Genomic DNA, 25,264 nt, shown 5'->3' with positions numbered 1-25,264 from the left:
TAATTATCTTTTGGGATAAATGTGTATTTAAATGATAATAGGGATAATTTTATTTTTTTATGAAAATAATTGTTAATATGGTCAAGGGCATTTTTATCTTTTTATCACCTATTCCTTTCTTATTCCAATCTTATTTCTACCAACCAAACACTGTGATAAGTCATAATAGCAATTCCTGTTCTATTCCATTCATAATACCAAACAAAGTAATAACTATTCTATTCTATTCCCATTTTATTCTATTCCCACAGAATAGCAATTCTATTCTATTCCTGCCTATTCCGCGAACCAAACGTGCTGTTATGCAAATGGTATTTTTAAAGAATCTTTACATTAAATATCAAAATTGATGCCTAAATGGTTATTTTTTAAAATTAAATTAATACACCACCTGAATGCTTTTAAAAGCGTGGATTAGCAAAACAAAATTATTTACAAGAAAAACTTACAACTTGAACTTAATTTTTTTTCTAAAATCATTCTATTATTATAATTTTAGTTCAATTCTAGTAATTAGTTTTTGGTTAAAATTTTATTTTTTTTTTCAAAATCTCAAATTCAAATATTTAAAAAGAGAATGTAGGATTTATAAAAAAAATAGTATCAAGATTGAACTGACTACGTCATCGATTCTTGGTTTAACTAATTAATTCCATCTGAACTCTTTTTTCTTTAAAAAAATAAATTTTTGTTTTAAACATATGATAAATAGATATAAAAATTACTTTTGATACGTAATAAGAGTTTTAATTAATAATTAAAAGGGCAAGAGTTCAAATCTTATCACTTGCAAAACGAAAAATTAAAAATAAAAATAAAACTTTAACACAAAAATCAATTTAGTTCGTCCATTAATTGGACCGAATAGACCACCTATTCTCAATCTCAATCAACTAATCTGATTTATCGATATGATCCCATTTTTTCAACACGGGTTATCCTGTTTTGTATGGCTCAAATTTAATTGCTAATAAGGTAACGACAATTTAGAGATAAATACCCTTGATTTAGTAACAGTGACATTTAGCTAGAGAAGAGTAACGGGCCAAAATCAGTCGGATCCAATTGCTTTTGTCTGAATATGAAATTTTAGGGTTGTCTTATTATTGAAATTATATGGTATCTATGGACCCTCTCTCCCTCTCTCTATTTCTCCCAATTTTGTGCTTATAGCCTATAGTCATTTTGCAATAAAGCTTTGTTGAAAGATGACCTTCTTCACGTTTCTATTCCTTGCTGACACTCAAGGCTGGTTGCTTCTTTTCGACTCATATGTACATATATGCGAATCATTAAAAGGTACATTCGGTTTTCGATGTAAAAATTTAGGCCCACTAGCCACCGGCATGCGGGTCCTATAGGAAAAGTACAATACTTGATCGTTTCCAAGCAGTTACAATTTCTTTTTCTCTAGCTTCAAAAAAGTAAAAGGTACGTTCTTTTCAATGTCGTTAACGTGGAGTTTTCATCATTTTTTTTCTCCATATAAAAAATTTAAAATATTCCTTTCAGCACTTGGAAAATCCTTCTGAATTTGGTAGAAAGTCAAGCTAAATCCATAAGATATTAGCCTAACTCCCAATATATATAGATTAATGTAAATAAGATCCCTTTTGTTAGCGTGATTTTTCTCTTTCTTTTAATTAAGTGTCAAGTTGTCCATTTGCCCATCCTTTTTATTAATGTTAACGTCAAAGACTTAATTGACTGAAGAACGCACGACAAACCTGGTGTTTCAGCGGTTAACATAATTGCCTTGCAAGCAATAAACACTTACCTATTTCTTTAATATTAATCTGTTTTCCTGATCAAACTCTCACAAATCCAAATGGTTCCATGTGATACGAATGTAATGTTGGGAAGATAATCAAGTATGAGCCGGCCTATGTAATCACCCTAAAATAATGATTGAATAGAATGATGGGACAATTCATTTTCTCGATCGAACATTATCAAAGCCAGCCCATGGTACAAACTCCTTGGCATACGTCACGTTCACTATAAGATTAATATTCTGAAACAACATTCTTACGTTGTCCCAATCGATGCCAGATAGACCAATGACAGCTTCATCCATACCAGAGTAATTCTGGGAATCCCCAGTGTGTTGTGCTTCTTTTAGAATTGGGAAAACCTGCACGCAAATATTATTTAAGGTAGGAGCAGTAGCACCAAGTGCGAACGACGTTGAACATAAAGGCAAATATTATTTTGTTGTTTAAAAATAATAAACAACAAAACCGTTTGGTGCCAGCCTTGTTTATGTTAAAAGGGAGCAAACATGAAAGGAGGGAGGATTTGGTTGTTTCTTTATAATGGTTTTTTAACATATATGTCGGCAACTACATTCATAAACCCCTTTATTCTATTATGAATACGTTGACAAGATAGCATTATCATAAATACATGAATATTCTTTGCTTAAAGAGTAATAAATAAATGATATTAAAAATGTTGTGATATCGTGGCGATTAGGTGGGATTAACTTTATGGTATTTCATTATATTGGACTACTATAAGTTGAATCATATACATACTTTGCAATTTTCTAATGACAGAGATAAGTATTAAAAGTTTAGATTAGCCATAAGGCATTAGACGTGTGACAAACTCCCACTTGGGATAAGGAGGTGATGCTTGTAGGCAAAATTCTCTTTGGATAGAGCCAGGAAAGTTGCTTTGGGCCATCTTCCTTTTTAGCCCGCCAAGCAAAAGCAATGGGATTTGAGTTTTAAAAAATGATGAACTCTCTCCACTTCTTTGCAATTATTCTATTCGTATTTTTGCTTTGAAAAAGAAAATTATCAGAATCTGCTTTTCAAAGAGAGCATAAAATCAAAGTGTCCAAGGTGTTGTTTTGCTCCCATATTAATTGAATTCGGTCTTTTGTCTTTATTTTTTATGGGCCTTTTACTTTTGGAAACAAAGCAAATCCCAAATAGAGATTAGAGGCCCAACGAGCAGCTTTCGGTTGTTCCCAACCTCTTCTCTTGAGCAATGTATTCCTGAACGAATGCACAACCAAACACATTTCGTTAAATAAACTTAATTAACATTCAAATTAAAGTAAGATTACCTTTTAATCAAAAACAAATTCATCATAGGAATAAAGCATGCGTAGCAAATTTCGAATATAAAACCTTTTTCTATTGTCAAAATAAATTGTTATTATTATTATTATTATTATTAAGGGTATAATTTTTTCATGGGACACCTAAGAGACTGCCGGCTTGGATCTCAGTTACTGCCACGTGTTCTTTTGTTCTTCGTCTCACATTTTCCTTTCACCTTAGAAAAGATAAAAAGAACACAAACGGAACTGTTGTTTTCTCTACCAATCTTACTGACCGTACAGTTCCAAAACCCAAAAATGACCCAAAAATCCTTTAAAAATATTAAAAAAATAAAGCCACTTTAAATTAATTTTGGGGTTATTGTTTCCCAGCCGTTGAATGTTACTTCCCAAAAAACTTTCTCTACCATTTTAATTTTGGATAATTTACTATATTTTGTTTCTTTCTTTTTTTCTTTGTCTGAATTTAATATTATGGGGAAGAGAAAGAGAAGTTCCCAACCTAACAATCTCGACCTTCCTTCTTCTTCGGGTACGTTTCTTTCCTTCTTTTTTTTTTTTATTTGTTGTTTCTATAAAGTTTTGGAACAAAGAGATATTTGGGTGCATGAATAATGTTGGCCAATTTTGTAAGAATTCGGTGCAATAATTATTGAGTATGTCTATTCTTGCTTTTTTAAGAATTGGGGTTTCCAGTTTTGTTTTTAAGTGCTTTCTTTATTATTCTTTTTAGTTATTTTCCGCTATATTTGATCTGTGTCACTTTGTTAATCGGTGGGATTATTTAACGTTTTGCTTCTTGTTTTCTCTGTTGATACCTCTTGGTTTTAATTTATTGAATTGCTAATTTAAGCTACTCTTGTTGTTTATTGACACTGGAAATGCTTGTTATTGATGTGAATATTTGATATGGGGTACAGAGTAAATTTCTGGGATTTTATGCAATGTGAGATATGAAGAGGAAAGGAGGTTCATTTTGTTAGAAAATAGGTTGGACAATCAATGCTTGTATTTTGATATAATGCAGTCCCTTGCTTGGTTAGTTTTGTTGATGTACTTCTGATTTCTACTTAATTAATTGCTACCTAGCACTCTGCTATCCAACCTTTTCTTTTTTTTGTTTGCAATGATCAGTTCTGTTGCCTAGAATCTTCTGAAGGACAGAGCTCAGTCTGGCTTCTTTCCCCTTTTATGTCATGACCTAATTTTATTGTGTTTTGATCATACCATCCTACTTGCTATTGTGAAACTTAGAGAATTCTGTTGATAAATATTGCAAAGTTTGTATGGTAAAGTGGCTATATGCTTTTGCGAGATTATATTCTCTATGCCTGCCTCTTTAAAACTTCTTTGGCCCACAAATTTTCAGTTTTAGTTATATTCAGGACTGACATTGCAACTTCTCTACTGTCAGTAAACCACTTTATGCCTATGCCATTTGAACTGCTCTAGCCTTGTTAGGCCACCTTATTATAGCTATGAATAACTAATCTTGACCTTTATTGGCAAGGACGACTAATGGAATTATATAGTTTACAATAGCTTAAACAGTTTTGAAGCCTACCTTTTTTCTTCTTCTTAATTTTTTATGTGGTATGTACTTTTATGTACATATTCCTTTTGTCAATTTTGTTCTCTGATTTATTTGATTGGAAACTGTCTAGGTTCATGTATGCCTTTCAAGATGTTTGACATTTTATTGCTGAATGTAGGACCTCTAGATTGAGAGTGTATACATGGTAGCATCTAAGCAATTTGCATACCCTTGAATGTAGAAAACCATTGTGCTTGAACATCCTCCTTACAGGTTCATCAAATTTGAATCATAACAAGTGAACCTCAATTTTATTTTCTTCAACCTCTAGGCCTTCTATATATGCTATTAAGTTGATCTGCTCCTGTTTGTGTTAGAAAGGAAATGGAAATTATCGCTTTTTTTTTATTTTCTATTTCTATTTTTACTTGTCTTTAAGTGTACCATGTTCGCATTAGCTTCTGCAATTTGCTACATTTATTTCTGAGTTGTTATCCCAATTTTTGGTTTAGCATAGGATTGCTATCTTGATGTGTCATGATGAGATTTGGTCATGTTGCTTTCAAATCAAGGAAAAAGAAATATCTTCATGCAACGGAGGACTTGGTTGTTATCTTCAGTTTAATAATCTGATACTGTGAAAATTGCTAAGAACATCTTCCCGTTTAGATGTCAACAATCAGAATGTGAATACTCATTGTGCTTTATATTGAATGTTGCAGACGACATGCCGTGCTCTTCAGGAACAGAATTATTATCCAAAAAGGTTTGTTCTTTCCTTTATTCATTTTTGAAAATAGTTCTTCTCCTCATTTCTAACATATCTTGATACATCTTTTACCTGATGGACGAAAATTGGATATGATTCAACTGTGGGTCAGAATAGTTCTTAGGTATCTTTGTGCTTTTTTTTTTTAATCATCTCTTTGTCAACTGAATTGTCTGCATTGTTTCGTTATTTTTTTTCTCCTTATTCTATAGCAATCTTTGAATTTGGATGCTGGCGTGGATGTTGGAGATAATTCTGTGAAGCTGCTTAATTCCAACTCTTCTGTTGCTAATCGCCAGTACAATCTTGGGCGCTCCATATTTCTAAAACGATCACGCCATTACTATGGCCATCACTACTCACGCCGGAATTCTGGCAGCCTTGCTAATGCATCAACTTCTCATGGCAAGTTTAGTCCTTTACATGATGACAGATTACCCTTCAAGTTTGAGCACTACAGCCCAGAGTCTGGACGCCATGGAGGTTGTATGCAACTCTTACTGGTTTTCATGCCAAGAATCTCTATGTTTCCATAGAATGTGACAGTTGGGAAATGAATTTTTTATCTCATCAAGATCATTACACAAATTGTAAGACAAGATACTTGGACTCATACCAAACTTAACTTTATAGAATCAAACTCTCAGCAAAAGTTCAGGAAGTCATGTTCTTTCTTCTCTTTCACTGTTTAGATAACTAAAGAGTTGAATCATTTGAGCTTCAATGAAATGGTGCTAGTTTAAACTTATTTTTTGTCTCATCATTTTTGCAGCATAAAATTTTCAACATCCTCTGCTTATGGTTTTTTGCCATATTGACTTCTGTTTTCCAATTTTTGCAGAGGGTAGGGAAAAAGCATTTAGCAGACCAGAGCGAATAATGTCTAGTTCGTTGGTGATGGATGCAGTATCACTTGACAAGGTGAAGATTGTTTGTGGCATATGTCAGAAGCATTTGAAACGGAAACCTTATTTACTTGGAAATGCACTGGCTTCTGGTGAATTCTCTGTCGTGGCAGTTCTAGTTTGTGGGCATGTATATCATGCAGATTGTTTGGAAGAGAGAACAAGCCTTGAGGATAGGCGTGACCCGCCATGTCCTTTATGTTCGGGTTCACTATCACAAGTTTGATGCTTCTAGCAGAAAGGAGTGATTGTACAGAGGTGGGCACATTTAGCATACTAATTTTCTAGAAGAAATATGGCATACTTAATAAGGGCATAAAATGCAGGCGGTTTGTTGTGATCTAAGCTGAAGATTTACAGATTAGGATCTTAACCATGCATTATATTGCAAGTATTACAGCCACTTGAGAGCCATGAAGGCTCGAAAATGCTCTGCCTGTATCTTAAACCATTTTTACTTGGCAGGCAAGGAGCAGCACTTCTCGCTATTCTTAGTTTGGGTTATCATAAAAATTATGCATTATTTTCAATGCCTTAGCATCCCTATTTATCCTTAGAGTTCGTTTGTTTTGATGTAAAATATTTTTTAAAAAATGTTAAATGTAAAATATTTTATTAATCGAACAGGAAAAATACTCATAGGTCTGTGTGAAGCGTAAGATTTTTTTTGGAGAAAAGAAAAACTGTTATTATACTAAGCTTAGCATATTAAATTTGATAAATATTAGTATTTAATTTAAAAAATTAAAATATATCAATATTCAGTTTTAAAAAATTTTAACTTAAAATGTTAATATTTGAATTATTCAATACTATTAAAATTAAATAAATATTTTTAATAAAACCATTCAATGTTATTAATATTTTTATTTATTAATGGAAAAATTTTTTCTAATAATTATAATAAAAAAAATTTCGATGATTGTTATTTAATGAATACACATTTATAAATATAGGTTTTGAATGTTTTATATAATTGTTGAATATTGATATTTTTATAGTGCTATAGTAAAAAAAGTGATGAGATGAAAATTTTTTTTGAAAAATTGGAGCTTACTTTCATTATAATATGTGGTTAACACTTGAAAAATATCATTATTAATTTTTTCAATTTTATTTCAGTTTTTAATTTTAATGTGAAAATCAAATGACATAATTGTTTTGTATTTAATTTTTATTTATTATTTTAATATCCAAATAACTCTTTCAGTGATGATGAAAAATATTTTTCATAAAATGCAAATAATAGAAAATATTTTTGACAGTTTATCCAAACAACAGAAAATATTAATTTTCTTATAAAATATTTTACATAAAAAAAATTCTTCACCCCCAAATTATTTTTCTGATTATCAAACAAACCCTAGTTTATAAGGAAATAGAGTGATTTTAAATTACGTGGGCTTGGTGTAGGTGATTCAGGCCCGGTCCAAACATTTTTTGGTTTCACTATATTTTTTTGGACACATTTCTTTTCTTTTTCTTTTTCTTTTTGTTTTATATGTTAAAGAAATATAGCATAGATAAAGTGAACTTAAATAACAATCAATAGTGAATATGTTTGATAATCGAAAATTAACTTCTTAATTTTTTTTATAAATGATATTTTATTAGAAAATTTAATAATATTTATTATTTAGATAAACTAAAAATAATAATTTTTTTATTATTTGAATTACCCTTAAAAAATATTTTTTCACCGTAGACTATCTTAAAAAAGTTTTCACCATAAAACCATAAATAAATCAACATTGAAAATATTTTTTTTCAACATTTAAAATATTATATATAAATAAATAAAAATAATCCACAAATAATCTTTCTACGTAATTAAAATCATCTAACAACCAACCAATAAACTTTACATAAACCATAAAATTTAATTGTTATTCCTAGGATACAAGAAATTCTGTGACCAAACTCTTCTAAAGTTGGCACTCTCGACCGTGAATACCTTTTACCTTAAATAGCAAAGGCAAGAAATGCATCATCCAACCCTTCCATCTTCATCACTTGCTCATAAAAGACCACAACATCAAAGGCAATATCTCTCAATCTTTTTGACATTTTGTCAAGTTTGTCATCTTCAACAGTGGAACTGTGATGCCTTTTGCGATGTGATCGTGGTAGTGAAGTTCCAACTGGTAAAGATGTTGTCCACGTCTGACCTCTTCATCAACCTCATTTTCCTAGTGTACAAGCTATCAATTGAGGCAGTTCCATTGTTCTCTTTCAACTTTATATCAGCAAAAGATTTAACGAAGCTATCAATTGGTATATTTTTCTCAAACAATTAATGGCATTTCGTTGTACATGTCAGTCTCTTTGTTGATAAAAAAATTCATGCTTTGAATTTGTTTGTTTCATTTTATTAAACAAAGACTTAATTTTCTACCATATAATATGAAAATAATAGAATAAAGCTTTAGAAAAATATATATACGTAACATACCTTCTCTTTGTCCTCATAAATTTGTTTGCCTAAATCATTTTTATCATTAATCCGTATTCTAAAGTATGAATAAAATATTTGATTATTTTCTATTTCAAGCGGAGGGGAATCACAAAATAACTTAATCATATCTTTATAGTATTTCAATATTAATTTTAAGATAATTCTAAAATATCTTGATCTAATCACTAGCAATCTTACATTATGACCAATTAGATGCAAAAATATAGTCACTTGCTCTCTCACAAACACATCTCTACTTGATTTTAGTAAATTATTCCTACTTAAAAATGCAATTGATCTCATCCTCATTTGGTTCATATAATAGGCATCACCTCTGTACAAAAACACTGTCAATTTACATCTCTCTTTCTTGATCTCGATTGACACTAGAATCAATAGATATATTGTTCCCAGATCTCTGTCTTTCAACAAAAAGACTTCCAAAAGCTATTACGGAAGCAGCTGCACAGATAACTGCTGCATGCAAAGAATTATTATCCATCTAAAAGAAAGAAATATAACCCCATCAAAGATACTTACAAAGGCTAGGTTTGTATGGTTTATGACAACAGAACAAAATAGTGTGTCCCAGTAGAACAAAATTCCAACAAATACATGCGACTTTTGTATTCAGAGGCAATGCATGATTTTAAAATCAACAATGGCCCTTAGGTTAAGTAAAACTATGTAGCACAGTACTTGACATGATTTGATATATGAACACTAGTTGCCCATGGAGATTATATATACAGTTCGAAAAGAGTTAAAAGTAAAACTTGCATAGAAAAAAAAACCAATAATCTGAAACAAATTCTGCCATCTAATAGTCTAAATAAATGATTTGTGAAAACAATCTTTTACCATTTATGATCATTTTAATTCAAAGCAACCCTTTAAAGATGGAAGACATGTTTTTATATATAACAATAATTATAATGATATGTTTTTCAATAATTTAATACTTGACGTTACATTCTATTGAAAATCATAAAATGATAATACACCAAGAGCCATCTAAATCTCACTTTTAAAGTTTTATTAGAAAGTAAAAGATAAGGCACAAAGAGCCATCCAAAGCTCATTTTTAAGAAGCGTCGTTCATATGTAGAGGCTGCATGGAAGTGGAGACTGGTCCTGACTATAGAGAATACAGCATCTGGGTTTAGAAATGGGTTTGGGCATTTGCCTCTTACTAAAATGTCCGCGACTGTTCCTTTACCACAAGCAAGAGTTACAGTGGCATTAATGAATGAAAGGAATACTAGTAACCGAACCCAGCTAAATGCTACTAAATAACATTTTCCACCGCAATTAACCATGGCAAGAACCTACCCAAACGGCATTCACTGCCTTATCGAGCAGATGGAGGATAGACGATTAAAGATTACAACCATTTCCAGATTTCCTAGCATTATGCTTGTTCTTAGGTTTCAAGCCTTGTATGAAGCTGAGTTAGCTCAGGTTAATGAAAATCTTGGCTTCCATCATCCTCTGAGGGGAATTAAAAGGAAATGCCCAGTCCAAGTTGAACAAATAGTCAAATACCCATTTGGTTGAAGGCATTTAAGCCTGAACCTGATTCACCCCTACAACCTATTCATATTCTTAATAACTCGAAACCAGATACCCAGGAGGCATTTCAGAAATATGGCTAGTTGCTCTTCAAAATCGGTTTTAGGAACAATGGTAAGATTGGTTCAAATTCTAACTAATTTAGCCTAAAGACATATATGCAACTTTGAATAACACAACACGTTAGCCATGCAAATGCAGAGGCCATCGTGATGATATTCAAAGGGAGTGGGAATATATAACGTAATCATGAAAGCTGTACAGCGTGATACATACAAGAGGGAGTACATGTTCACTATAAGGTTTCCTTGCATGTAGCCTTATTATGCCCGACTCCTTTGCACCTAGTGCAACAGACTGATCTTCTGATAATACCCTGGCTTTTGGTTCGCCTAATTTTCTTCTGCTGGCTCAGTGGCCGTGAGGTGCATGGAGGAATTATCTGCTCATAATCTTCTATTGCATCTTTTTCATTTCCACTGGGGTAAGCAATGGTGCAAGCAGGGTTTATGCTCTCAGAGTATGCTGATCGGAAGCTATCAGCTGTAAAGTATTTTGAACAATAATCATATAGACTCCTATTCGTGCAGTTAAAGACAGCAATAGCATGACGACAAGGAAGCCCAGTTGGCTTCCACATCGCACAACTGCAGTGTTGTTTATCAATATCCACTACGTTAATGGAATTATCATGAACTTCAAAAAGGGTATCGGATGAAAATAATACTTTTAGACCACATGCTTTTGCACATTCTTCTTGTACCTTCCCCTGCTTAGATGGAGTAAGTTTTGTAGACCAGTTACTTGATTCCATTTGACAACCATTCATCAACTGCATTATTTTACATCTTAGTGCTTCTACCTTCGGTATAATGGGTAGTTCTCGTGCTTCCTCTATCCAGTTAGCATATAACTCTGCAATGTCAAATGTTACGTGATTAAAATGCTCACCCTTGAAAAATGCATTTGCCCAGTACTCAGGCTCATTTTGCATGACCCAATCATAAGCACTGGAAGAAACCCGTTTTATTTGATCAGTGTACATCCTAAACCCATCAGGTCGGACTGCTCTGGCTGCAGCTAAGAAACTTCCAGGCAATGAAGCCCTCCCTTCCCCATGGAATGGACCCTTCAAGTTTTGTATGAAGCTGTCTATCAAGTAGTATATTGAGTAACCATGGTGAGCATTCTCAAATATTTCTAGCACGTGCTTCATTAATCCCTTATCTCTATCAGAGACAAAGGTTATAGAACGAGAAGTTGACAATGCATATTTCAACTGCTCCAAAAACCAACGCCAACTCTCATCATTCTCAATATCTACTATAGCAAATGCAACTGGGAAAATCCCATCATCACCATCAAGTGCAGTGGCTGTGAGCAAAATTTCATGGTATTTTGATTTCAAAGGGGTGGCCTCAAGGAAAAGAAGCGGACAACAACCACTTTCAAAACCACAAATTGTAGCATGAAAAGATAGAAAAAGACGCTGAAATTTTCTATCATCTCCAATAAGAAGCTTCGTAAAACTACCAGGATTTGCCTCTTCTATCTTATCACAGTACCAAGGCAACTGACCATACGCCTCTTTGTATGAACCCTGAAGTTGCTGCCGAGCATCTTCAATTCCACGCCAAACTTGTGTATAGTTCAGCTCAAGCCCAAAATCACGAAGAATGCCATTAGCGATTTCTTTTGGTTTGTGATGTGGGCTATCTCTTAACCTATCCTTTATGATATTCACCAGCCAATTTTTAGCCGGCGTAGCAGTCTTCCAAGATTCCCCACCACATGTATGTGATCTGTGCAATTTTTTAATCCTAAACACATGCGCAGATGGGACCCAAGATGCATGAATCCTCCAAGGACAGCCGTCAGCTGCACATACGCCACTAGCGCGGTTAGTATCATTCTTTCTTAATTTATATGCAAAGCGATGTGCAATGGCATATTTCTGCAGAGCATCACGAAATTCCACCACACTTTTGAAATCCTGGCCTTCACCAGTAATGCCATTTTTCCATGAGGCAACCAGTTTCTCCGGTGAAGCATTACTAGAGTCCTGCAGAGCAAAGTCAAAATCTGCATTATCTACCCAGGGTTCAATATGCTGCTCCATATTATCAGCTACCACAGTGAGCTTGTGATTCCTGGCATTCTTTTTCCGGGATGTAGTATTTCCCTTCTCAAGATTGTCAGCAACAGTCACAATGGTAAGACCATTTGCACCACTTTTCCAGGAGGCAGTGCGCCTTCGTTTCTTAACAGTATCAGCAGGAGAAGCACTCATATCAATTATATCTGTGCTAAGGGCAGTTCCATCAGCAACGCTAACCTCAAAAAGACCATCAGCAATGCTATGGGCAGTACGTTTTGAGGTAATTGCTGCTCTGGTGGGACTTCGGATTATTGAGTTGACAGCTTTTGCAGAGTCAGAAGGGGTTGCTATAGCAACAGGAACATCCTTCAGGCCAGGTGCAACTTTGTACGTAGCAGGACTAGTGGCAGCAGGTTGAAAAGCTGCCGTCATAGTCACAGTTTCGGCTAGTTTTTTGCCACTTTGCCTGCAAGTGATGACTGATCTTAAGGCAACCTTGGATTTTGCAAAATCCACGACTAATCAATATGCACAACAATACTGAGGCACACTCACACTCATCAAAGAACATGGATTTTTTCAGCACATGCTCATTTTGCTTGCTGATGCAATGACAACGCGATTCACCTATACTGTAATACGACTAAAAAGTAGAAAAAACAACGAATTTTAGGAGGTACTAATAATTGCAGGTAGAGAGATATTACCTGTTCGCATGCATGTCAAAAGGTAGACGATTAAAGCCTGCTCTCCCTGTAAGGAAAACATCTGCAGTCACTGAGTCCCCGTGAAAATCATACATCCTTTTCAGGTCTTTGTCATTAGACAACGTAATTAGAGTTCTCCTGTTTCCGGGGAGAAAATACTTGATGGACAAAGATTTATATTCCAAATTACATGTTTCAGCTAATTTGTACTTGAGATCATCAAATGCTGTCTCAGGACTGATATCTAAGGCATATGCCTCTCCTCCAGCATATGACAAGGATCCATCATCTTTTGTCACAAATTCACCACCAGACTGGCAAATCAAGATCAGCTTTCCCCTCGCCATTCCAAATCACTTCTGAGAATCAAATGAGCAATAAATTTTAAAAATATTTTACATAAACTCAAAAGATAAATTTCCTGCTTTTAACCATACAACTTGTTTTACCAAGCCAAATATTAAAATCATTACAGAGAGGTCCTACAACCATCATTATATCAGTACCGCATGAAAGGCAAGTAATGGATTATGGAGATATCAACCCAGACATTACAGAATAGATAGAAATTTTCAGATTCCCCTATCATACAACAGATACACAAGAGTTGGCATTTTAGCTAGAACCAAGAGTCCAAGAAAGTTAAGTCTTCTCCGCTTAACTAAGTGGAAGACACATGTTTTAATTGACTGATCATCGAAGTATTCCTCAAAAGCATAGCAGAGCACATTGTCTTTAACCATTAACCCATTGGACCCACTTAACAATCTCTACCATTGGTAACAAAAACATATGATACACAACATGACAAAAAGAATGTCTTTTACTAAAAACTTATATTTACAAGTAACATCCCATAGTTAACCAATAATTTTTAATAAGTACTAAAAGTTAAACAAATAAACAGCTAAAATGCGTTGTCAATGTAAGCTTATTTCAGATGAAAAAGCTGCCAAAAACCAAATGGGTCAATGTCCTCCATTGCTAGTCGGCTGGGCAAACAATTTTAAACAAAGTCAACCAAACCAACGGTCATGATCATCCAATCAGCAAACCCATCAAAAGCAAGAACCTTTAACAAATAACCACCAATCTAAACGATAAACTGAATTACATTTTCCACTAAGCTTCAAGAATTCCCATTGCATGCAAAAGAATTAAAATAATTTAAACTAATTAATGCATGCAAAAAGAAAAAAAAAACATAACAATTAGATTTAAAAAGAGAAAATTGAATGATAAATTTAAAGAGAGTTTAAAGGGGAAATTTTACCAGATTGAGCAAGTGCTGGGCTTGGAGTCGGAGGAGGGGAGAAACCCTAAAGTTTGGGGGTTTTTGAGAAATTAGGAAAAAGAAGAGTGGGTTATCGAAGTAAAGAAGAGGACGGGTGTGATGGAAAATAGAATAGGGAAATTCGGGGTTAGGGTTGGAACTGGAACAGGGATAAACTTGAAGGGGTTGTTTTGGAATTTAAGGAAAACATAATATCGGGTCATGTTAATAGTAAGTAGTACTTGTGGATGCACGTACGGTGTTTGACTTTCCCCGAGAGTGGAACACGTGGCTAAATGCCCTGCTTAATTAGTTAATAAAGGTCATTTAAAGTAATAATTAAATTCATTAATTAATTATATTAGTTTAGGTGGAAGAGAAATAGCTTGGCATTTTACTCTTACAAAATTACTTTCCCAAATAATGAGAAAGTAATATTACATTGATTTTAAAAAAATTTAACATTTAAACATTCGATTCATTTATTGATATATAATTTTTTTACTTAACGAAATTAATTTTAAAAAAATTAATTTTATAATGCAAAGTCAATATAATGTTATATTATATTGATTTTTTTATTATCAAACATTATAATATAATTTTATCAATCACATCATAAAAAATTTTATTTACTTTTTTCATATCAAATATCTCTTAAATTTCATAATATTTAAAAATGGATTTTATAATGCTATGTCAAAATTTGAAATTTGTCTTGTTTAATCTTATATTTTAAATAGCACTCAAGCATTTGGCTCATTGGTTGGTACATGATCCCCTGTCTAAATCGAATACCCCCTTCTCCAATTATATAAAAAAAAATCTTATATTTTAAATAAAAATTAAACACAAATTAAGATATCTTATTCAAATAAAACATAAATAATTTTAAAAAAACACAAATAAAATTAAAATCCAAAGTTTAAAACCAAATTTTTCGATTTAGTTAAAGATAACTCAAAATAAAAAGTTCTACTCTATACTCTTCCGGCACTACTCAAAAACTTGAGTTGGATAAAGTATCGTGGCTAAAGAGGTATCCTCTCACAAAGACCGGTACTCATTATATTTTTATTAGGCCGATTTATCATTCAAAATAATTTTTAATATTTAATTATTATATAAATAATATTTATAATTATAAGTAGTAATATCACACAAAGATTGAAATTTAATTTCTTATTATAAATATTAATAAATTTTATTAAATTTGTAAATGAATTTTAATTGCATTGAATGATTTTTATTAAAAAATATTTTTCTTAATTCTAATAGTTATGAATATTTTATATATTAATATTACAAATTTAATTATTTATATTTCACACTTTACAGTTGAGAAATATTTGTATTTATATATAATTTTAAACATAACAACAAGTATTGGAATATATAGAAGCACGAATATTGATAAAATTTTTGGTTGACAAAAACATAGATATTTGTTCATTATATTTCTTGAATTATCATTTTAAATCTTTTTTTATTTTAAATATTAATAAAATTTATTCAATATGTAAATAAGAATTCTAACCATACGAAATGACTTTCAATAGTATCATTTGTTATAAATATTAATAATATTTTTATAAATAACAAATATAATGCATTGAATGATATTTATTAAAAAAATGTTTGTCAATAAATCTAATAGTATTAAATAATTTATTAATTAGTGTTATAAATACATATGTAATGTAGTTGAAAACAAATACTAATATAAAGAAATGCCTTTAGAGTTTGATATATATATATATACACACACACACACAAACTATAAAATTAATATTTAGTGGATAAATTATTTTTCATATAAATATCAATTATATCATTCAACAAATAAACCGAATTAACTGATTTAACCAGAAGGATTGAGGTTGAAGTCGATGTTTAATGGTTCTTCAACTTAATTATTAATTTTAAAAGCCCAACTTCGCATCCAAGACCGCATAGCGCAGTGGATTAGCGCGTTTGACTTCGGATCAAAAGGTCGTGGGTTCGACTCCCACTGTGGTCGGTTCTTTTCTAACTTCTGCTTTATTATTGGGCTTCGAAGACATTACTTTAAGGCCCAGTTAAAGCCCAAATCTTTCTCCCCTTCGTTGCTTTATTGGGCTTCGGCGACATTACTTTGAGGCCCAGTTAAAGCCCAAATCTTTCTCCCCTTCGTTCCTTTAATTATCCTCAATTAGTAATTAATGATATTTGCGGGTCATAGTGGTTGGAAAAAAAAGTTAAAGAAAAATATCGTTCACCCTTTCAAATTATAGGATTTTTCCTCTTTTTTTTATTATTCAAGTAAGAGATTATTCGAATATAATGAGTTTAATCGTAGGATGGCAGAAGTAACAGATATGAGTTATACGATGAATTGATTTGCTATTCTTTGAGTTCAACAATGGGGTAGCCATGTGAGAACTGGTGAGTAAAGAGAACCCAGAAGAGAACCACCTTTTTATTTTAGAATAATAGAATATTCAATCACAATTCTTTTTTTTTTTTTGTGCCACACCAAGGTTTTTCAACCGAAGGGTTTATGACTGTAGATACTTGATTTTGGTTAATACTGTTATTTTAAAAAATTATGTTACAACATAATATTATACAGAGAACAACCTGAACAAGTGAATTGCTACTTCACGCTAAATAACTAGAACAAGTGAAGCGCTACTTCACGCAAAATAACTAGAACAAGTGGAATACTACTTAAAGCAGAACAACTAGAATAACTAAAGCACTATTCCATATGGAACAACTAATACAAGTAGAATAGCTACTTCAAATAGAATAACCACTTCACTTGGGTGATAGTGAAAGTAACTCAGAATAAGTGGCAGGATTCATAGATTACTTTCACCTTGGGATGTTTCAGAGAGTTTGGCTTGGTGGCTCAGATATGGAGGTAGTTAAGAGGTCTTTCTCTTAACCCTTTCTTGAAGTACAAGTGTTTCACCCTCTTACCTTGTTCTCGTACACCTATTCATGTACAGCTTCTTCTCTTGTACCTATTCTCGTACAGCTTCTTCTCTTGTACCTATTCTTGTATAGCTTCTTCTCTTGTACCTTTTCTTGTATATATCTTTTCTATTACCTTTTACTTGATAACAAGTCTTATTACATCTAATTACAGTAACGGTTACTCACATTTATGTTATTTATAATAATGTCATTTATTAGGCACATTAAAGCCTATGTTTGAGTAACTGCCACTTTTAGCACTATATATAAAGCCTCACAATTCATTTAGAGGGCTCTTCCCCTCAGCGCTAACACATTCTCAGCTTGAGAGCTTTTGTCTCTAAATTCTCTCTCTAATTCTTTTCTACTCTTTAGTTCTCTTCTTACTTTATTTTACCTGTCACTACACTCAATACTTCAAGAATTGCTCTAATCTTCCTCTCCGTCACCTTCGGTGCATCCTTTTACTTGTTTGCAATGCTTCCTTTTACTTGTTTGCAATGCTTCCTTTTTCTATCACAAGAATCCTCTTTATAATGACCTAGATTCATAATATTTGATTCCATATCACATTGGAACACTTTAAACAATCTCTAGTTCTGGTTCTTTCCATTATTACCATGTCAAAGTATGAGTGGAAATGGCGAAAGAAGAAGAAAATCAAGATAAAGTATTTAAAATTGAAAATCACTTAAATTTATCTCAATATAGTAAGAGTGGAATTAGGTTCAGATTTAAATCATGATTTTATATTAAAAAATTATTTCAAATTAAACGAAAAAATGAAAATCAGAATTGACAATATAAAAGTGAAGTTCACACGTTAATATAGACCAAAACTATTTTTTACATAGTATTATGCTAAGATTTAGTAAATACACATATTTTAGTAAATAATGACAAAAGAAGATGCTTGTAAACCTTGTGCTGCTAAATCCCAAATGTAATTCTCCACACCATCAAAGGCTGACTGGGTCCCTGGCGGCCACCTCAACTTGCTTCGACCCTCACTCCAATATTGGAATCAAATTGTCCCCTTAATTATATGGTTTGTGGAATTTCCAAAAATATCAATTCTCCCCACCACATATCTCTAACTCTTTCCTACTGTTTGCTTTCGAGGCCAGCAGAAAAAGGTCTATTTCTGGTGCATCTCAATCTTCCACAAATCATTCTCAAGGCAGCCATCCCAGGGAGTGATATATAGCCATAGGTGGTCTCACCATCACAGAAGGCTGAGATATAGGAAGGAATTGAGGTTGAGTATGGAGCTTGGAACTTAAATTTTATCCTAAAGTAATGTTATGGGTCCAAGAATTCATATACTCTAAGTAATCTAAATTCAATAATGCTTCTATTCTAATTATTTGGATTGTGCTGCAGGTATCTTGCTTTTACAAATTCATTCTAAGTAAAGGCCATCCCAATCATAAGTTAAGTCATAAAGGTTTTAACGTCTTCATCTTGTCTTTGATGAGATTGCATAGGCAAGTATAATTTACAAATATTAATTCTAAAACCTATTGAATTATTATTTTATAAATCTTCGTTGAGTTTTTATATGTTACAAGTAAAGTTATAATATTGTTGATTTTTTATCATATTAATTTATTAATTTTTAATAAAATATGTGTTAATGTTTTAATCTCGTTTTTGAAATTTAAAAATTTCACTCACAATGTATAAAATAATACCCTTTACGATAATTGAATAGATGAACTTAAAATAAACTGAGCACTTTTTGTTTAAAGGAGGTTCAAGATTTTATAAGCCATCATTGTCAAGCAGGCAGAATCAATTTAAGGATTCTCTTTTCCTAAATCTTCTCAATCACCCTTAACAGTACTAAATATTTAAAATTATATTCTTCCAATTTCATTTTCTTTGTTTATTTTTTTAAAATGTTTCAAAATAAAGTTCTTACTTTTTCCATATATATATATATTTCAAATTGATTTTTTTTTATTTTTTATTTTTACGTTTGACATTAAAATGTATTGTACACTAATGTTATAAAAATTTGAAATTGATAATATGGAATATACGAAAATAAAATTCTTTTCTTAATATACGTGAAAGTCAATGAAAAAAAAATTACGAACAGAGAGAGTAAATAATTTATAAAAAAAAAAGGGGGTTTGGTATGGGTTAAAGAGACCTTAAAATAGGCATAGGGTTCAATGCTATCATTAGACTAAGTTTGATTTGGTACTTTGCTGTCACTAAAAACGTTTTTTCGGTGACATGATGTAACTAATTAGACTAAAGTTGAAGGATTAAGTGTCAGCACCAAAAAGAAAAAGTAGACGGAAAAATTAAATTCCAAAGCATATCCTACTTTATACCAATTCTAAGGAGGGGAAAAATTAGAGAGAGTACGTAATCTAATCAATTAAAATGTTTACTAAGCTTTTCCAAAGAACCAACATGAGAATTTACACAAATAAAATAGGATAAAAAAGTTTAAAATTATGTGATTGTATCTAACTTTTTTTTGGTTAATGATTGGGTTGTATAATATTAAAACATTTTGTTTGTGACACTTAAAATTGAATTTGCGATGTTAAAGTGTCTTATTTTTAAGCGACCACAAATTATACATTTACTATAAAATTATTTTTCTCGAAATATTACTTTCGTTGAGAAAATGAAAATCACATCTTAAATAATTAATTGCTTTATCTTTTAGTAAATAAAAACTATATGTACATGTATAAAAAATAAATAAATAAATAGAACTTGTTTGTACTTGTAATCAATGATATTGAAATAGAATCTATTCACTTTTTGTGAATTGATTTTAAATTAGATATTATTTTTAAAAATTTAACTTGATATCAAAGCAGGCAATGGTTTTTACAATATTGTTTTTTTAGTAATAGTTTATCCCATAATAAGTTTATTATTTCTACACGTGAAGAAAAATAGTAAAATAATAATAAAAAAGTGAATATATTGAGAATTTAAATATAAAAATGACATCTTCACCTACTATCAATTGGTTCTAAGTTAGATATACATCTTAAAACTTCAATCTCTTCAATCAACGTGCCACTTGAGCTTAATTTAACGTAATAATAATTGTGATTTGGGTAAAGATTATAAAAATAAAATATACATTAATCCTAGTGACCAAATAGATGTCTTGCAAGTTACAGCTGCCATTTATTTCAAATACCCAAAAATAGAGGGACACCAAATAAAAACAAAGATTTACTGTATTAAAATAAAATATTGAAAAGAAAACCCCTTTTAAAACTACTATTTGAAAAAAAAAAGTATAAAACACAGTGAAGATTCGAATCTTCTCATCATTCGAACATTCCCAAACAAAATGCGAATCTGACGGTTATAAATTGATTAAAACCCCACCTATCAAGCGTCAGAACCTAAAAAATTCCTCCAAAAATAATTGTAACTTCCTCGCGCTTCTTATGAACCCTCCACGTTTTGCCAACTTGTACTCAACATAAACCTTAAACAACATCATTATTTTTTCTCCTCTGCTTGTCTCCTTCTCTCTACGCCATCAAAATTTCTCGCCAAAACCTCCATTCCCCTCCCTCTCTCTCTACCGGAAAACTCCCATTTTTCGGTGGCGGGAAAAGGGTAGTTGACAGTTAAAACCGTTAAACTCCAAAAGGGTTCATTTTGGTATCTTGATATCTTGCTTTCTATTTTTGGAACATTTTTTTTGTCTTCTGCAGCCATGGTGATGAAAGTATCGTCGCCAAAGAAGGTTGCTTCCATTACAGAGAAGGTATGGCAGAGAGTTTATGGGAATTATAGCAGTAGCAGCAACAGCAGCCATTATCATCATCATCAGCATCATCGTCATCAAAGGAGGTGTTCTTATGAGAGTGAGGATGAATACGAGGATGATTATGGGACCATACAGTTGATGCAGATGGGTGCTGAAAGAACCAAGAATGTGCTGATTCTCATGAGTGATACGGGTGGTGGCCATAGAGCTTCAGCTGAGGCCATCCGTGATGCCTTCCGGATTGAGTTTGGAGATGAATACAGGGTAATTTGCTTGATTCTGTCATTGCTTTTTCATGGTTTTTGTATTGTTTTTGGTTTAGTTTAGTTTCTTTCGTGTTTTTGTTTTCTTTTGGTTGTAGGATCCAATGCTTCTAATAAAAAAAAATTCTTGCCTGCAAGTTTTTATTTGTTATGTTTATGAGTGATTTTGATGATATTTTGTGTCCTTGTGAATTTGTTTTATGTAGAGCTAATGCAAAATTGTCAATATCAAGCAATTTTCTTCTTCTTGGATTTTTCTGTGTTTTGTCCCCTGTCTCTACTTCTTTATAATAATCATAATAAGTCCAGTTTTTCAATATATATCCAACCTGAGTTCATCTAGATCTTCCAATTTAATTCCCAGTTAATGAATTTTGGCTTCTGCAATCAATTGTTCAGCAACAAAAAAGAAATAAGATGTTCTTCATGTTCCCAACTTTTTTCCCCTTGTTTTGATTATCCCCTTTTCTCCTTTTTCCTGTCTATGTTCTTGGAAATTTCTCCTCTTTTCCTCCAACTATATTAATATCTGAATTCTGCTCCAAATCCCAAATCTGGAAAAGTCTGGTTTTCTGCATCTTATAAACACATAACATGTGATTCCTTAGCTATATAATATTTTGTTTCATGATTTTTTGCATTTTAAATTAAGCATTCTTTCCTGTGAATTGGTTTTCTCACGATCCTCCGGATGACGTCTTTTGCTTCAGATAATTGTGAAAGATGTTTGGAAAGAGTATACAGGCTGGCCATTGAACGACATGGAGAGGTCCTACAAGTTCATGGTGAAACATGTACAACTCTGGAAAGTCGCCTTTCACAGCACGTCTCCTAAATGGATACATAGCTGCTATCTTGCTGCCATTGCTGCTTATTATGCCAAGTAGGTTAATCATCTTTACTATACTTTTTCATCTTCCATTTTCACCATAACTTGAAGAATTCAAGTAGGTCAAGATGCAAAAAATAAAAAAAATAAATAAAAAGGGAAGTGTTGCCTTTGTACCCTGATTTGGTAACCAAGATGTAATAAAATTTTGAGTCTTGTTATTATATCAATAATCAGTTAGTATTATATGTTTTGAGGTCTTCAGGATTCTCTATTCACTTTCACTGATGATTATGCTTTTGCTTTTATTCTAGAGAATTCTATGACGAAAGAGAATTCTTTATTACCCACTTGGCCACTTGCGCTTAATCAAACTGATGGAAGTTAAAGTGATTGTTGGCATTGTTGTTTTCTGTTCAAGCAAAATGAAATCATTTCTTAAAATTGAAGCTTGACAAGTTGACATAAGTGGGTTTGAATTTACTGATAAAAATATGACTGGATTCAAGGCCTTACTTTTAACTTTTTTTTTAATGTCTTTGAAGAGAGGTGGAGGCTGGCCTCATGGAGTACAAGCCGGACATTATCATTAGTGTGCATCCGTTAATGCAACACATTCCTCTCTGGGTTCTTAAATGGCAAGGCCTTCAAAAGAAAGTAGTTTTTGTCACTGTAATTACAGACCTCAATACCTGCCACCCGACGTGGTCAGTTGACAAAACCTTAAGTTTGGAATTTCTATGTCATAACCATGTGCCTTATGTAGCAAGCCACTGAATATCTTAACAATTGGAATTCTGTTCAGGTTTCACCCTGGGGTTAATAGATGCTACTGCCCGTCAAAGGAGGTTGCCAAGCGGGCATTATGTGATGGACTTGAGGAGTCCCAAATTCAGGTTTTTGGTCTGCCTATTCGGCCTTCATTTGCCCGTGCAGTTCTTTCTAAGGTGACGATTGTAGACACAAAACACTTCATCTATATGCTTGCTTTAGTTGGAGGGAGTTCTGGTTTTTGTAAGACCTTTTTCTTTCTTGTTTTTGTAGGATGACTTAAGGATAGAGCTTGAGATGGATCCCGATTTGCCTGCAGTTCTGCTAATGGGAGGGGGTGAAGGGATGGGCCCTGTTAAGAAAACGGCCATTGCTCTTGGAGAATCACTATATGATAAAGATCAAGAGAAACCAATAGGGCAATTAATCATAATATGTGGCCGAAACAAATCCCTTGTCTCTACATTGGAATCAGAGGAATGGACGATCCCAGTAAAGGTAATTTGATTTTACTACTTGAACTTATTACATATAAGCAAAATGAAAACACTCGTTAAACAAAATTTTCCCTTCACTAGGTCAGAGGGTTTGAGACTCAGATGGAGAAATGGATGGGAGCTTGTGACTGCATAATTACAAAAGTAAGAAAATGAATTGCAATTTAGATTGAGGTATTTGTACATTTTCTTTCTTAATGTAAATAGCTTAGATTAATCTGTCTCTATGGATTGCAGGCTGGTCCAGGTACCATTGCAGAGGCCTTGATAAGGGGGCTTCCAATTGTTCTCAATGACTACATTCCAGGACAGGTTAGTAACCAACTTTTTTTATTGGTAACTGGATCGGTTACGATATGGCTTTAATAGCTTCTAATTTAACTCTATATTATTGGCATTTACCCTTCATCTGTGGGTTGCAGGAAAAGGGTAATGTACCTTATGTAGTAGACAATGGAGCAGGAGTATTCACCAGAAGTCCAAAGGAAACAGCTAGAATTGTGGCTGAATGGTTCAGCACAAAGACAGATGAGCTCAAGAGAATGTCAGAAAATGCTCTTAAACTAGCACAACCCGAGGCCGTATTCGATATTGTAAAGGATATCCACGAGCTTGCCTGCCAAAGAGGGCCCCTAGCCAATGTTCCTTATGTGTTGACATCATCATTCACAAGCCTAATATAATAGATAGCGTCTACATCTTCTAATGTAACTAAGATTTGTTCCCTAGTAAGCTCTGTACAGGTAAGCTTTAATATTAAATCATTCTTTGGCCTCAGAGGTTTTTTTCACCAAAAAAGAGCCACAAAATTCTGCTGAAACAAGCTCCGAGTTTTGCAAGTTCATCCAAAAAAAAAAAAAAACAGAAAAGAAAAAAAGCTGTGTGTGTTTTGAAGGGCTGGCATTATTTAGGGTACATATGGGAAAAGTTAGGTGTATCTGGAAGTTGAAGCTGTTGTAAACTCATTATGTAGCAATGGTCAAGATTTTTGTTTCTATTCCGCCCTTAAATGGCGTTAGTTTTCTTATTAATATTTGGTCTTTTGTCTTACCTAAGGACTCTTGTTTAAGTGTAAAATGAAATGTCTGCTAGACTTGGAATGACTTTTGTTGTAAGCTTCCTTCTAAGTTAAGGCAAATTAAAATCTTATTCATGAAAAGATAGCTTTCCTATAAGAATTGATTGGCTAGAGGTATAAATCAACATCACTCCCCTTTTATTCTTTCGGCAGCTCTTAAAAGCCAAGAACCGTGTATCCCCTGCTTTGCCAGGTCAACTTCCATGACTATCAATAGGCATTGAAGACTCTTAACCAATAAGAATCAACTACCAATGGAATGGTGTATATACCTTTGAAGTAAATAGCATAGTATTAATAGGGAGCTTACCGAGAAAACAGTGACATAATAAGGAAAACCCAAGAAGAGGAAAAATGTTTTTGAGGTTGTTGGACTCTGATACTAAAAGGGAATGGTTGTTTTGACTGTTTATTAAAAAGTTAACAAAGATGAAAGAAAATCATGTTGAAAAAGGCCTATCATGGTGTGAGATGTGCCTAAAAAGCTTGATGGCCTACAAGTTGGTATGAGCTGTATAGTTTTTCAGTTTTTCCTAGTTGAGATAAAGAGCGTAAAGAAACCGAGTTGTGTGCCTGTGGTTGTGTCTGGTTGGTGGTGTGATGCCAGACTGTTTTGACTCATCAACGTTGCCCTGGTGGAGCGATGTGAGGGGGAAGGGATATGGAAAGGTCCACCAGAGAGGTTTGATTTTGATCCAATTCTTGTTACAGGAATC

The 25,264-nt window shown here is 32.8% G+C and overlaps 3 protein-coding genes and 1 non-coding gene across 7 annotated transcripts; 3 read left to right on the top strand and 1 right to left on the bottom strand.

Annotated features, from left to right (window-relative positions):
• On the top strand, positions 3,294–6,811 carry LOC18588849. Of its 2 annotated transcripts, none has more exons than XM_007013537.2 (4): positions 3,294–3,605; positions 5,330–5,373; positions 5,589–5,859; positions 6,218–6,811. In XM_007013537.2, exons 1-4 carry the CDS (start codon positions 3,548–3,550, stop codon positions 6,505–6,507), a joined length of 663 nt encoding a protein of 220 aa, XP_007013599.2. In that variant the 5' UTR covers positions 3,294–3,547; the 3' UTR covers positions 6,508–6,811. The 2 variants fall into 2 exon arrangements, with proteins under 2 accessions (XP_007013599.2, XP_017982069.1); XM_018126580.1 differs by lacking the exon at positions 3,294–3,605 and adding an exon at positions 3,711–3,729.
• Positions 10,374–14,563, bottom strand: LOC18588848. Of its 3 annotated transcripts, none has more exons than XM_007013536.2 (3): positions 14,387–14,563; positions 13,114–13,472; positions 10,374–12,872 (listed from the first exon to the last, which is right to left on the bottom strand). In XM_007013536.2, exons 2-3 carry the CDS (start codon positions 13,458–13,460, stop codon positions 10,604–10,606), a joined length of 2,616 nt encoding a protein of 871 aa, XP_007013598.2. In that variant the 5' UTR covers positions 13,461–13,472; positions 14,387–14,563; the 3' UTR covers positions 10,374–10,603. The 3 variants fall into 3 exon arrangements, with proteins under 3 accessions (XP_007013598.2, XP_017983897.1, XP_017983898.1); XM_018128408.1 differs by having other exon boundaries at positions 13,114–13,469; XM_018128409.1 differs by lacking the exon at positions 14,387–14,563 and having other exon boundaries at positions 12,962–13,201.
• TRNAR-UCG lies at positions 16,333–16,406 on the top strand. The gene has a single exon. It is a non-coding gene; the product is annotated as a tRNA-Arg (tRNA).
• Positions 20,776–24,585, top strand: LOC18588847 (monogalactosyldiacylglycerol synthase 2, chloroplastic). The gene is made up of 8 exons (XM_018126533.1): positions 20,776–21,374; positions 22,084–22,256; positions 22,748–22,909; positions 23,008–23,149; positions 23,247–23,471; positions 23,552–23,614; positions 23,708–23,782; positions 23,893–24,585. Exons 1-8 carry the CDS (start codon positions 21,057–21,059, stop codon positions 24,151–24,153), a joined length of 1,419 nt encoding a protein of 472 aa, XP_017982022.1. The 5' UTR covers positions 20,776–21,056; the 3' UTR covers positions 24,154–24,585.

Source organism: Theobroma cacao, chromosome 9 (assembly GCF_000208745.1).
Source record: "Theobroma cacao cultivar B97-61/B2 chromosome 9, Criollo_cocoa_genome_V2, whole genome shotgun sequence".
NCBI classification, from domain to species: domain Eukaryota; kingdom Viridiplantae; phylum Streptophyta; class Magnoliopsida; order Malvales; family Malvaceae; genus Theobroma; species Theobroma cacao.
Note: the sequence above shows the minus strand (reverse complement) of the source record. Positions and strands in the feature narration are given on the sequence as shown.

Excerpts from the sequence above, each read along its gene's own strand:
- LOC18588849 (XM_007013537.2), top strand. The coding sequence starts at position 3,548 with ATGGGGAAGAGAAAGAGAAGTTCCCAACCTAACAATCTCGACCTTCCT. Across the intron at positions 3,606-5,329 it reads CGACCTTCCTTCTTCTTCGG|ACGACATGCCGTGCTCTTCA; the intron begins GTACGTTTCTTT and ends TGAATGTTGCAG. Across the intron at positions 5,860-6,217 it reads AGAGTCTGGACGCCATGGAG|AGGGTAGGGAAAAAGCATTT; the intron begins GTTGTATGCAAC and ends CAATTTTTGCAG.
- LOC18588848 (XM_007013536.2), bottom strand. The coding sequence starts at position 13,460 with ATGGCGAGGGGAAAGCTGATCTTGATTTGCCAGTCTGGTGGTGAATTT. Across the intron at positions 12,873-13,113 it reads TTTGACATGCATGCGAACAG|GCAAAGTGGCAAAAAACTAG; the intron begins GTAATATCTCTC and ends CATCACTTGCAG.
- LOC18588847 (XM_018126533.1), top strand. The coding sequence starts at position 21,057 with ATGGTGATGAAAGTATCGTCGCCAAAGAAGGTTGCTTCCATTACAGAG. Across the intron at positions 22,910-23,007 it reads AATACCTGCCACCCGACGTG|GTTTCACCCTGGGGTTAATA; the intron begins GTCAGTTGACAA and ends AATTCTGTTCAG. Across the intron at positions 23,615-23,707 it reads GTGACTGCATAATTACAAAA|GCTGGTCCAGGTACCATTGC; the intron begins GTAAGAAAATGA and ends TATGGATTGCAG.